This window comes from Theobroma umbraticum, unplaced genomic scaffold (genome assembly GCF_002168275.2).
Source record: "Theobroma umbraticum cultivar Fairchild unplaced genomic scaffold, ASM216827v3 scaffold_30.0, whole genome shotgun sequence".
Taxonomy (NCBI): domain Eukaryota; kingdom Viridiplantae; phylum Streptophyta; class Magnoliopsida; order Malvales; family Malvaceae; genus Theobroma; species Theobroma umbraticum.
Genome location: NW_018397254.1, coordinates 12,034,766 through 12,048,626, shown reverse-complemented (window position 1 = coordinate 12,048,626; position 13,861 = coordinate 12,034,766). Strand labels below are relative to the sequence as shown.

The window sequence follows — 13,861 nt, the reverse complement described above, 5'->3', positions numbered from 1 at the left end:
AATTTGTAGCTCTAGAGTTGGCTGGCAATAAAGCTGAGTGGTTGAGAAACCTCTTAGCAAATATTCCATTGGGAATGAAACTAACACCTTTTGTGTCTATGCATTGTGATTGTCAAGCGACAATAGCCATTGTAAAGAATAAAGCTTTCAATGGTAAAAATAAACTCATTCGTTTAAGACATGATGCAGTAAAACAGTTACATAAAGATGAAATTATGTCCATTAATTATGTGAAGTTAGAGTTGAATTTGATCGATCCTTTAACTAAACCCTCAGGAAGCAAATTAATTAATGATACATTGAGAGGAACGGGACTTAAGCCAATTGAAGAAGTCAACAAATAATAGTAACCCAACTTATGTGATTGGAGATCCTATGAATTAGTTTCATATGGGTAATAGCAAGTTATTTGTTGATATTAATAGTGCAAAACTACGATGCAAGAGAGGTTGAGTTAAACTTTTAATAAATTTCATATCTTTTATGGGTAGTGTATTAAACTACAGTATATACTTTATGGAATCACTTATATCAGTGTGGAGTAGGGGCGTTCCTATGAGAATTGTGGTAAATTCTCTAAAGCACTATTCTCAAATAACTTTTAATAACCAGACATGCGCATGGCCTATTTGCGTAAAACTGCATTAAACAATAAAAACTGTGAAGGTGTAATGTGATTGATGAAAACTATATTTAACATAAAGAATTTTTTGGTTCATATAAGTTATAAACTTCATCAAAATTCTGTGATTTATGTTTCATTCTCTTTAGGGCTGGTTCATAGTTAAAAAAAAAAAGTCACTATGCATTATTGTTAAATGAAATTTGACCTAGCAAAAAACTTTTTCTGAAACCTTATGAAATATGTGGGAGATTGTTGGAAACATAATGTATTTTATAATGTCTCAACATCCCACATTGTCAAGGTACAAGAGAGGTGCATGCTTTATATATGAAAACTTATTATGAACTTGTTGCAAGTAAGAAAAAAGAAGTAGGTTCGTGCACATACGAGATTGAGTTAGACCTTGAGAAAATGCAAATTTCCCCTCCTTGTGTGCGAGTATATATGTGAGTTGGGTCCCAAGTGAACTTTTTATACCTTGGCTTTAAGAATATTGTCGGAGACTAAGTCTGTTTCCAGATATTTCTTAAACGTTACCTGACTCAAATATTTGTTAAACGTTATTTGATTCAGCATCTTGATTTTTTTTTTACTGATTTTATGTTGATTTTATACTAATATTTTGTAACATTAACTTTCTACTTTGCCTATATATATCAATCACAACCACACCAAGCCTTTCCTCTAAAGCTTCTCTACATGCTTTCCTCTAAAGCTTCTCTGCATACTTTTTCCCTGTTTTTCTTTTTTTTCCTACTAGGTTTTATATTTTCGAAAATTTTTGTTGTTATTCTTGTTATCACTTACTGATTTATGTAAATAAAAAAGAATCTGTTGAATCTTGAAAAATAACTGCTATAATTTTTTTGCATTAAATTTTATACTTTGAAGAAGAAAATTATTCTTAAAGATAATAATATCATGTCTCAAGCTTATTACTATTTTATTTATTGTATTATATTTTTATTTGTTTCTCAAAATTTTACAACAAATAGTAATAATTTTTTCAGGTGGACACATGACAGGGACAACGGAGGTGAGAGTCCCATCAGGTGTGAAAACAAACAAAAAAGGAAAAAGATGTTTAATTAAGAGCTTCGTCTCAATTTGTTGACAAAAACTCAACCATATATTTGGTTCGCATACTTTGATATAGACCTAAAACTTTCAAATTTCAATAATGCCAAATTAATGTAACGATTTTCAAACCTGATCCATTCTACACGAGGGCTACTCTCCCAATGCCCTGCCTAACTCTTTGTAACCAATAAATACTAATTTGGGGAGAGGACCCATAAGATATGGCTCCTAATTGGACGTCGTCATGCTTCACCTACCTTTTTCTAATTGCTCTTTGCAAAATTAGAAGAAAATGCATTATTTGCCATCTAGTCTATGGCCACAAAAATTAATTCCATATAAGCCTCTACTCTACTTAGGCTCATGGGACCAAATCCAATTAATACTTGTTATTTGGTATTTGACGTTCAGCCTCTGTGGAGACCTACTTATATTGTGTGAAATTTATTTCAACTTTTGAGACGAAAAACAAGTGGATGTAATTTTTTTTAAAAAAAATTACAAGATTTTTTTTTAAAATTGAAAAATAAATTTATATTTTATTTTTAAATAAAAAATTATATATTTTTTAATAAATTAAATATCCAAAAGCTTACATTGATTCAATGAAACTGAGAATTTTCGATGGAAGTCATAAAAAAATTAGTAACTCAAAAGACACGCCGAGACAAAAATCCAATAACCCAACGCCCAAACAAATATTCAAAAGGATGGATTTTTTAAAAAAAAATTAAGGAAAAAAAATTTATAGTAAAAATTATTTATTAATTAATGAATTAAATAATTAAATATTAAAAATAATCGAGATGATGGATCTACCACCTGCAGTTCAAAATTTGAGGTCCATTATTTTTGACACATGGAACTGGCAGTTCCCTCGCAATCACCGAACATTATACAGGAGAAATCGACTTTTAAAGATTCTCTCTTGGATCTCAAGTGGGATTAAGCCAATCAATCAAAGCCGTATGCCCGTATCAGTTGTGGTAACAGCCTGCCCTTGGCCACAAACAAGCTGGCAAAATATCAAGGGAGCAAGCTTTAATAGGAAGATTTAGGAGCAGAATTAAGACAAAATGACTCTGCCGCCTGCCATTATCTAATGTGGACCCCACAATCAATCAGCGTAAGCATCCCTGGACATGTCACTCGGTCCAGGTGGAAGTAACCTATCCACTCCATGTCTAGCCTTTCAGAGTTTGAGCTGCAATTTTTAAGCTAAGAATCTGGTGATTATGTCATCAATTTTCTGCTTAGATTACATCTTAATCAACCTTTTACTTCACTGTTCTCACGCGCTTAACTTGACCCGGTTCCAACAACTCCCACTAAGCATTCTTTAGTTTTGGTTCACGCGTTTGGGAAAGGGCGTATCAAGGGTTTCCTGAAAGCCTAACAAAAAAAAAGTAAAAATCTTTTATTTTCAAAGCGCAGGCAGAGACGTACAAATGTAGTTTGGTGATTGCACCGAAACAAATACTTATGGTCCACGGCACGGCTTCTGTTTAAAGGGACGTCAAGGGGCGGAGGCTAGGACACGCGTCGCTTTCTCCATGGCTGTAGCTTTACTCTCTTCTTCTCTATCTCTCTCTTAACTGTCGGTGTAAAAGAGCAATTCCGAAGCTTATTAGAGGATAGAGAGCGATACTGCGGATGATACTGTCAGTTGTTAGAATCAGTCATAGCTTAAAAGCACCGAAGAAGATGGCTTCGTTTCCCACTTTTGAACAAGGAGCGTGCGAAACACTCCTCAACGTTCATCCTTGTATTAATCTTGGAATCTTGGATTACATTTTTTAAATTAAAAGCTAAGCATAGCCCATCGATTTTTTATTATTATGATTCCTGAACATAATCTATGAGCGTGATTATAAAATATTAAAATTAGCATGCTGTAGATTTATTCTTATTTTTAAACTGCTTCTGCAAACATTTAAGAGATAGAAATGGGCGTTGTTCATCGTTGAAATTAGTGGAGAGTGGAACCACTCGATAAAACAAAGCGTGAAGGGCATGCAAAGAGGTCAAGGCCAAAGCCGGCACAACATAAACACCTCGCCGCTTGTCTCCACATTCCCGCGTGACACGTACTCCCGGACAACGCTATCATATTGTCTCCTCACTTGGGCGGCGCCTCAGTCAAACCCCTCGTTGACTGCGCATCCTCCTAACTCTATATAAGAGACTAACCCACCCGCATTTGTTTCTTAAAGCAAATTACTTGCACCTAAAAAGAAGAAAACATAATGGCTCCCAAGGACAAAAATGCAAGCCAAATGTTGAAGAAAGGAAACGTTAATGGAATTATTAAGAGCAAAGAGGTGCATTATAGGGGAGTAAGGAAGAGGCCGTGGGGTAGATACGCAGCTGAAATCAGAGATCCGGGCAAGAAGAGTCGCGTTTGGCTCGGTACCTTTGATACGGCTGAGGAAGCTGCCAGAGCCTATGACGCGGCGGCGCGTGAGTTTCGAGGACCTAAGGCTAAGACCAACTTTCCTGTACCAGATAAAACGAACAGCTACATAGGTAACAAGCGCCAGAATCAGCAAAGTCCTAGCCCAAGTAGCACCGTCGAGGAATCCTCCAGCCCAACAGTGGAGCGTGAGCTCAAGCGTGTAGGGAGCAGTGCGACTGGGATTGTAGGGAGGTTTCCTTTCGCGTGCCACCAGCAGCTGGCTCTGGGTGGTGCTGATAGGATGGGTGGGGTGGCTCACGCGCGGCCGGTTCTGTTTTTTGATGCGTTGGGGAGAGCTGAGGTTGTAGGTCAGGTTTACCCAGTTCGGTTTGAACCGGTCGGAGTTGAGTTGAGTATGGGATTTGGAGGTGTGGTCCAAAGCGAATCAGACTCTTCGTCGGTTGTTGATTGTAAGCCAAGGTTGCCTGGCCCTGGCCTTGATCTTAATCTTCCTCCCCCAGTGGATGCTTGATAGTTTCTACCTTTTTTTACGGCAAATATTTTCATTTTCCCTTTTTCACCTTAATTTTCAGCGTGAGAGGTAGGGAGCCTTGAAGAAAAAGAAGAAAACCAAAAAAAAAAAAAAGCTGATAACCTTTGCAGCTATGGTTTATCCTTCGATGTAAATAATTTAGGATAGTGAGCCCTGTGTTTTTTTTCCCCAACTGAGAGGAACAAAAATTATAATACTTCTTAGCTGTTTTTGTTATAGCCTCTCGTTCAAACTAATCTTTTATTTTCTCAATGAAATATCGAATCTCTAATGCTGATTTCATACTTTTGCTTTGGTTTATGTTGCTTTCAACGTACTTTAGTACTAGCAGTACTACTTTATTAACTCAATCATAAGGATTAAATGACGACCTTCATCCACGGTGAACGTATCCTTTTTCTGATGACAGGCAACTCTGAACATGTCGTACTGATTGATCGAAACAGTTCACGTTATTAGTATATTTTATTTTTGTTCTCGTCTCGCGTACTTTTACCCACCATACATAATCCATGACAAAATGAGAGAAAAATCCTTACCTCTGCCGCCTGTTTAAGCGTTAAATTAGCAACTATTTAGCCAGTAAGAAGCCTCACCGACGGCCAAAGTAAAAAATAATAATAATAATAATTAATTTAATTTATGAAATCACGAGACTAGGAGCGGGACCCAGAGAAGAATACCGTGTTGACGGGGTGCATGTCGTGATTACGGTAGCCGGCACGTGTACTTTATTTTTGCCGTCCAACTAATCAATCATTGTTAATTTCGTGTTAAATCAGTTTTTGCAGTAAAGCTTGTTTGAAGCAGCTGGAAGCGGCAGAGAGAGTGAGACGAGGAAATGTAGCAGAAGCAGCGGAGCCTATTGGGGAAAGGGTCCCACGCGGGAAACCAAAGCGCAGGCCCCCTTTTGATTTGAAAAACGCTGCCGCTTCCCCGTGGGTCCCGCTCTTCGTCGGCGGAATCTGTGGAGAGGATTTCGCTCTCTTTACTTTGTGGTTGTATGATAACGTACGGGCTCGTTTAAATGCTTTCATGTAGCCCAAAAAAAAGTCATAAATTGCCGGAGGTGGATTCGTTACAAATAATATTTCTTTGTTTTTGTTCCCATGGGTGGGGCACGCGCGTGGGAATGGGGAAAGTGGTGGAGAAGGGGAAAGGACAATGGGCGGCACGTGAAGGGGTTGAGTACGGCGCACAGATACCGCGGCGAAATTGCGACGTGTCGAAATGCGAAAGAGCCAGAGCCTCATAAAGCTTCGCCGCCGCTGCTGGCTTTTTTTGGTTGGTTGTGCAGTAGCGTCCGCCCAGCCTTTTGCATCATTACGAGCCACGTGTCTAAGGGACGCCAATGCAACCGTCAAAAGTAAGAAAAGAGGGGAAATGGTGTGTGTGGGCGGCTGCTGCTTGCTAACCACAACGCCCCGTTGATAACTGGATATGCGACTCGTGGCCCCATGGGTGCCGTCCCCTTTGTGGCGCAAGGAGCTTCTTGGCAAAAACTAATATGCTAATTGTGGTTCTTGGATTCATGGGCCCTGCCACCACCTTGACATGGCAGTTGGCGCCTTCAACTTGGGAAATTGTTACTGCTGTCTACGTCCACTGTGTCATTATCAGTTAAAAAAAAAAAGAATAATAAAACAGGAACGAGAGAATAATGTATTAGTACTGCTCCACTAGCTAACCAAGGAACGGGGTTTACAAAGTCCATTTTCATGTCGTTTTTCTATCACCTCTTTCCAGCATTGATAAGTACACTAAAAACAACTTTTAATTTGAATTGCGAGATATTGCAATGATGCTATGATACTGAGGAGGTTTTCGTTGCACCTAATTTGTGTATATTAATTGAAGATTTTCCCTATAATACAAAACTCATAAAGTGAATACTACCATCTATGAATTTGACTGAAGATATCAATCTTTAGAGCCGAAATAATATAAAGTTGTTCTCACTATAGCAGAAAATATGTGTCTACGTTCACCAAGAAGCAAGGACCACCAAGTTTTGCCTTGCACGGATTAAAGATTTTAATTCACCTATACACTTCATATAAAAAAGCATGCACAACAGACTGAGGAGGGATTGTCATTTACATTTTTATATTTTGTTTGTGCTCCTCAAAATGAGCTACGTTGGGCCCAAAACAAGAAAAAGACGTGAACTAATTTCGGTAAATATATATTTATATATTTCTTTTCCATTTTTTACCATTTTTTTTATTTCAACAGTCACGAATTGAGCAATCTTATTACAACTTTAATGCCATAGAGGGTGACTACTTTTTAAAGAATTTATCCGAATAAGTTGTCCTAGTTTTGAAAGTAATTGGGCTGTCCTTATCAATCGATTCAAAACCTATTATAACCTTTTTCAGAACAACAACCAAAGCAGGGCTTGGATTAGGCGTAAAGATTGTGGAGACTTTGTTTAGTAGGTGCGGCACGAAATGGACTCACGAAAATAAGAAGTTTAATATTTGAAAGAGTAAAATTACAAAAAAATCTTAAAAAATAAGAATAAAATTTTTAAATTTTAAAACACAAGACATAAAAATTATAAATTTTTTAAGCCTGGCGAGGGTGCCCCTACTAGCTTCCCTCATCTGCCTTTACTCATCTTGCAATTTTAAATTTCATTTTGGTTAAACCTACTACACATTACAATTAGGATGCACCCAACCAAAAAATCAAATGACCATCTAAATTAACATCGAAAATATATTTTTTGTGATTTTTATATTATAATTAATCAATCACAATTAGAAATTATGTAAGGTTTATCAAAATATTATAAAAAATTTACACATATAAGTGATGGATCGTACATAATTTTAGTTTTTGTTATGATTGAATAATTATAAGATTGTAATAAAAAGAATTACAGTAAAATGCTTTCATTAATATCTCTTAACTATATTATTTGTGAGGGATCACTTATGAATTTATTTTAGATAATAATGTAATCATTCTTCCGAACAATCAAATAATATTATTTTATTGTTTTTTTCTTTTTGCTAAAAAAAAAGAAATAGATGTTTCATGTTTCCATTTAAATACGTTGCACCCCTTTAGATTTACTATAACATTGTTATATGAACTATTACCGAAACATTTAATTTTGGTATATCCTTTTTTCTATTTGTTATTGGATATTCATATTAGATATTTTCAAAAATAATGAACGTGGGACGAAATCTCACATTGAAAAAATAAAAAGAAAAAGAGATTTAAATAAATAGGAGTATAAGTTCATTATAATTAGAATTTAGTAGGCAAATGGACCATAGATGAGTTTTTTTTGGCCTATTTGATTTTGAAATTAATTAAATTTAATATTTAATTAATTATAATGTACTTGGCACGTGGACACGTGGTGTTACCGGTTGAAACTTAAACTCATCCTAAAAAACAAGCCTAATAAGTCCATGTTTATATATAAAAAAATGTGGGATCTATAACATTCTATCTCACCCAATTGTGTAACGCTATCGTCGCACTAACTCTTTACTCGTAGAAAAGATGGGCTCTTACGCTAATCCTAGTCTATCTCGACCCTTATATCTCTCATGGGAGTTCATATCAATGGAGATTTGAGTTTATTCTGATACCATTTATCATGGATCGGAACTTAAGCTTAAAATTGTGCGGCTTTAGACTCTGAAAATAGAGTTTAAATAAGTTTATAAATCATAATCCTACGTTCCTAATCCAAAAGACATGCTTGATAGGTGGTGGAAGATCCATATTTATATACTCAAGAAGTACCCTATTTCTTAGTAATGTGGGATTTGTGACACGTGGCATGTGCAAGCCATTAAAATAATTTTTAATTTTTGTCAAAAAATAATTATAATTGTTTAAAATAGACAATAATGGTTAATTCTGTTTAATAACAAAATGTCATATATGAATATCTCAAAATACAATTCCCATCTAATCATAGATTGGCTTGTAGGTCTCATACTAACTGTGATGAGGTGTGGTTAAGTGCAAAATACCATGTTGGCATAGTAAGTGAGACAACTTCTTATCTTCACCTTCATTATCTGAATATATGGTCACAATATTAATGTCGAATTGCTTTTCAATTAATTGCTTAAAGGTTGGAAATAGTGTAAAGACATCAAATTTATGCTTTAGTGGAAATAACCAAATGTATTTTTTGAAATTATCAATGAATATGACATAATATAAGAATCCTTCAATGAACTTAATGTGTGCAAGCCCCCAAACATCAGTGTAAATCAATCAAGAGGTTTTGAATTAAGACTTGATTTAAGAAAAAGAAGTTTAGGGCTTTTATTGCATTGACATGAATCACATATTGACAATTTTTGGGAGGAAGATAAAGATAATTCAAAGGATTTTAACATAAAATTCAATATTTTAAGAGACGGATGACCAACTTGGTTATGCCAATTATTAGCTAGACTTGTTGTATTAAGGAAAATAATGGTAGATTATGGAGAAAATGGCATGCACTTGGGAAAATGGCTGATGTCATCCTTATTTAGACCTTTTAAAAGTGGTGCCTTTGTGCTTAAGTCCTTTATAAAAAAATGCCAAGGAAAAAATTCAATGGAATTATTGTTAGTCTTGTTTACTTTGGAGACAGACATCAAGTTATTGTTTACATGTGGAACATGTAGAACATTGGTTAAATGAAGTGATTTATTATTGGAATGAATAATAGAGGAACTTGTATCAGCTAAACTTGTTGTATTAAGGAAAATAATGGCCAATTATGGAGAAGATGGCATGCACTTAAGAAAATGGTAGATGTCATCCTTATTCAGACTTTTCAAAAGTGGTACCCATGTGTTTAAGTCTTTTATCAAAAAATGCTAATGAAAGAATTCCATGGAAACATTGTTAGTCTTGTATTCTTTGGAGACAAACATCAAGTTATTATTTATATGTGGAATGTGTAGAATATTGGTTAAATGAAGTGATTTTTATGTTCGATCCCCCATGATAATTTCATTAGGTCTTTCAAATTTAGTATATAAGGAAAGATTGTTCAAATTGGAGGTGACATGGTGGAAAGCTCCTGAATTTGCAATCCAACCTTGATCAGTAGTTGATTTAGATGAGGTTGTGATATTTGCAATTGATTCTTTGAAGGCTTTCCCCAACATTCTTCATGTTTTTGCTATATCACCTATTTTGTCACGAATCTAGCATACTGGTTTGGCAATGTTATTCTCATGTGAAAAAGATTTCTTTCTCTGATAAGTAAAGTTACCTTTATTTAAGAGATTATGTCTCAAGTTACCTCTTCTTAATTGAACTGAAAATATGGTTCATTTGACATGATTAATGATTGTTGCATGGATGGAAAGAACTTCATCCTACTTGATTACCTTTTCAAAATCAATAAGCTTATCATGAAGCTCTTTAAATGAAATGGTAAATTCTCATGCTCTAATGGTAGTTGAGATCTCCTTGTAGTTTACCCCCAAGCCTTTTAAAATGAATATCACAAGGTCACCATTTGTCACTAGTGCTTATGCTAGTGCTTGTTCATTTGTAATTCCTTTCATATATTGCAGGTACTTGGCAATTGTTTTGCTGTCTTAAGAAAAGACACTAAGTTTTTTTTAAGAAACATAATCCTCAACCTCTTTTTGCTAGAAAAGTTTTTGAGAGTTTTTGCCATACCTCTTGAGAGGTTTTGGCAGTGGTTATGAGTGAAACAATAGACTCTGAACATGAAGCTACAATGGCATTAAGGATGAATTGATCTTGTTGATACAAATGGTGATACGCTGGATTTAGTGTGGATGTACTATTTATGGTGATCATGTGGTCAAGGCAAGGTATTGTTCCATTTAGATATCTTGTGAGATAGTAATCAACAATGAATCAATTAAACTATAATTGCCAAGAAAAAAAATTGACACTATTGAGTTTCAAAGGTAGTTGAGCTATAGCATTAGTAAAGATTGATATTGTTGTTTAAGGCTAATGCATAGTAGAGGAAGGGGTGGTGGTGGTTGATTCAGAGGAGGTGGTCATTGAAGTAAGGTTACAATCGTGTGCCTATTATGCCTAACAAAGCTTCGCTTTTCAAAACAAAATACTTAACAAAGCTTTGATACCATAGAAAAACAAGGAATGACAATAGCAAGGAACGACAAAAGAAAAACTTGCAAAAAACTCACTTGTCTATTGATGTGGTATCTACATATATTTATATAAAATATAAAATAAAGTGATAAAACTAATCTATGTTTTTAAATTAGAGATAGTGATGATCATTAGCTGATAAACTACAATTAATTTAAGTCTTAAACAAATTCAATGGATTACCTAATTTGATAAACTTGGTTTTGAATCTTGAGCTTTTTGAAGTTGATAGGCTGCTTTATCCTTCATAAGGTCATTAACAAAGCTGTCCACTGTTGCCTTTTCTCTTCAACCTAATGGCGGAAGCTTTCAATTTACTTATGCATAAGGCTGAAAGTGAGGTATCATTGAGGAAGTGGATACCGAAAAATGAGACTTATCAATTACACATCTTCAACATGCCGATGTATAGTAATTTTATGTAAGCCTTTGCTTAGTTCCCTGTCAACTGGTAAAAGATTGTTGAGATGTTCTCAGGCTGTTTCGAGGCCTAAAATTAATTTTAAAAAGAGATAGGTATGGCACTAGTGGGGTAATAATTGGGGACTTAAGTTGGTCAATCATAAGGAACCCTTGGCATGTTTCATAAGCTGGAATGATGCTGTATAAGGATTGAGTAATGGTGTTATATGGGAAATGGCATTTTGGGTAATAATTTGGTTGATTTAGATTGCAGGAATGAGGTCCTTTTAAAGGAAAATTGTGGGACTGTGAGCAAGTCTTCAACACTGTCAAACTCCAAGTTGCTTGGTGGGCTAATGCAAAGTGGCCAAAGTTTAACTTTTCTATTTTGGAATTAGATAGAATGTCAAATCTTGGAGTGGTTCCTAAGAAAACAAAAGGGCATAAATCAAAGACTGCCTCTACAAAGGAGATCAATTAAGTTTACCATGGATGGGGCTTCAAGTGGTAATCCAGAAGAGGTTGGCATTGGAGGAGTTCTCTGGAATGATGAAAGTGATATTTTAATTCAATTTTCTATATTTGTGGGAGTTGTGGATGCTAACATTGCAGAGATATTGAAAATTAGAAAGGCTCTTCAGATATTTGTAGCATCGAGATGGGGCAAGGAGCACAAAGTGATTGTTGAAAGCTGACTCTGAAAATGCTATAAAGTGGGTAATAGAGCCAGCTGCAGCTCTTTGGAAATACAGAGCTATTATGATGCAGATGGATTTTTTTCAAGTCTCAGATGATGGAGTGTGTCTTTAGGAAAATTCCAAGATCAACAAACGATGTTGCGGACAAATTGGCAAAAGTTGGGATGTAGAGAATGGAGGAATTTATATGGGGTATAATTGAAGCTGGTGATGATGATTAAAGGCTGTTATGTCATGACAGTGCTTTTGGTTTTGGGGTTTGAGAAGGAATTTATATCTTTGTCTCGTACGTTTTGTGCAGGGGAATGAAAAGAGTTTGTGATGCCAAGTAATGAGCTTCGGTGCTGGTATGGTTGTGATGTTTGTGATATTGTGGATTTTTGACAGGATTGTTTAGACTCTGATTTTTGTGTGCAGATTGGGGGGTATATATTGTATGGGGCTCTTCTTTTGTGAATACAAATGTGAGTGAGGATTCTCTATAGGGGTGGATGCTTTTATTTTGAGCTATGTATTGCACCAATGGCCAAGGATGTTGGAGGCCACCCTAACCTCCGTGTGGGGCGGGATGTGTATTTATGGTTATGGGGCTTATGTGGTGTGTTTTGCAGCAAACATATTTTTGTCCTTCTTCTGTTCTTGATCTGTGAAGGCGTGTGAATTTCTTTGTTTTTATGAAATAAATCTAATTCTGCCCTTTAGAAAAAAAAAAAAGGGATTCAAGAAAATTAAATTCTTTTCATCTATGAGTTATACCACCTTTCTTGATCACCATCTCATCCTCTTATCCCTCAAAAAAATAAAGTGTAAAGTTGCATACCAATATGTATATGATATTATGTATATTAAGATTAAGAGGTTCATTGATTAAATTAAAGACGGCAAGCTAATAAAGTTTGTAATCATCAAAATGAGTAAGTGGGCACAGAGTGCGGAGCACTGGCCTCATTTAAAAGAGCTAATAAGCTCTTAATTCGTAACACGTATCTTGGGTCCTTTGGCTAGCTTACCTTAAAAGAGAAACTCGGAAAATTGGGTTTTTTTAAAATCTTTCCTTCTGTTTGTGAGAGTAAAATGAGGTGTAGAGGTCTGGGATTACCCTAAACTCTAGTAGCTACTACCTAAAGAGAGAGAATGAGAGGAAGTGAATACCAGGTTTGGCAAGACAGAAGGTTTTCGAATGGGAAAGGTAACGAGGATCCATAGGGAGTAAGGAGGTGGAGAAATAGATTGTTCTCAGCGTTTGTGGGGAATCTAAGCAACGAAGTGGACTGGAGATTACTGAAAGAGTGCTTTGATGATTATGGGGTAGTGGTTGATGTTTTTATACCAAGACCCAAGAAGGAGATGGAAACTAAGTATGCGTTTGTAAGATACAGGGAGGCAAAGGAATTGGTAAGGGCTATTCAATCGGGCCATAATAGGATGATTTATGGTCGAAGGATTCGAGTTATGGAAGCAGATAAACCAGGGAATAGGCAGAAGGAGAAGATGGAGTCAGGTAATGAGAAGGGAAGTATTAGGGTCAAAGAAGAAAAGATCAGAACTTTTAAGGAAGTGTTGACTGAGGACATTATGGAAAAAAAGGAGAAATCAACTGATAAGGATAAGGAATCAGAGAGAAGAGAGAGACCAAAGGAGAATGTACCACAGCGGACAGGGATGAACAGAGAGATTCACAAAGTTACTATTATTGAAGGTGAGTTGGAATGGTTAGGGAGAAGTGCGCAAGGGCAACTGAGGAGTCCTATTAATTGTGGATCAGTTCAGGGTTCTTTATTCCGACAAGGAATTTATGCTCAAGTCAGACCTTTAAGAGGATTAAACGTGCTAGTGACCTTTGATGTGAAAGAGGAAATGGAGATTTTCTTAAACCATTACTGGGATCTGTTTGAACCTTGGTTCAGTAGCCTTTCTCCATATTGTGTGGGTGTCGATGAGAGAGTCTATAAAGTTTGGGTCAAAATTGAAGA

General features: G+C 35.8%; 1 protein-coding gene across 1 annotated transcript; it reads left to right on the top strand.

The window, feature by feature from the left end:
- Positions 1-3,903: 3,903 nt before the first annotated feature.
- ERF9 (erf domain protein 9) lies at positions 3,904-4,937 on the top strand. The gene has a single exon (XM_021439723.2). The coding sequence runs from the start codon at positions 3,952-3,954 to the stop codon at positions 4,630-4,632; it is 681 nt and encodes a 226-aa protein (XP_021295398.1). The 5' UTR covers positions 3,904-3,951; the 3' UTR covers positions 4,633-4,937.
- Positions 4,938-13,861: the final 8,924 nt, after the last annotated feature.

What these genes read in the sequence shown, in the direction of transcription:
- ERF9 (XM_021439723.2), top strand. Translation starts at nt 3,952, where the DNA reads ATGGCTCCCAAGGACAAAAATGCAAGCCAAATGTTGAAGAAAGGAAAC.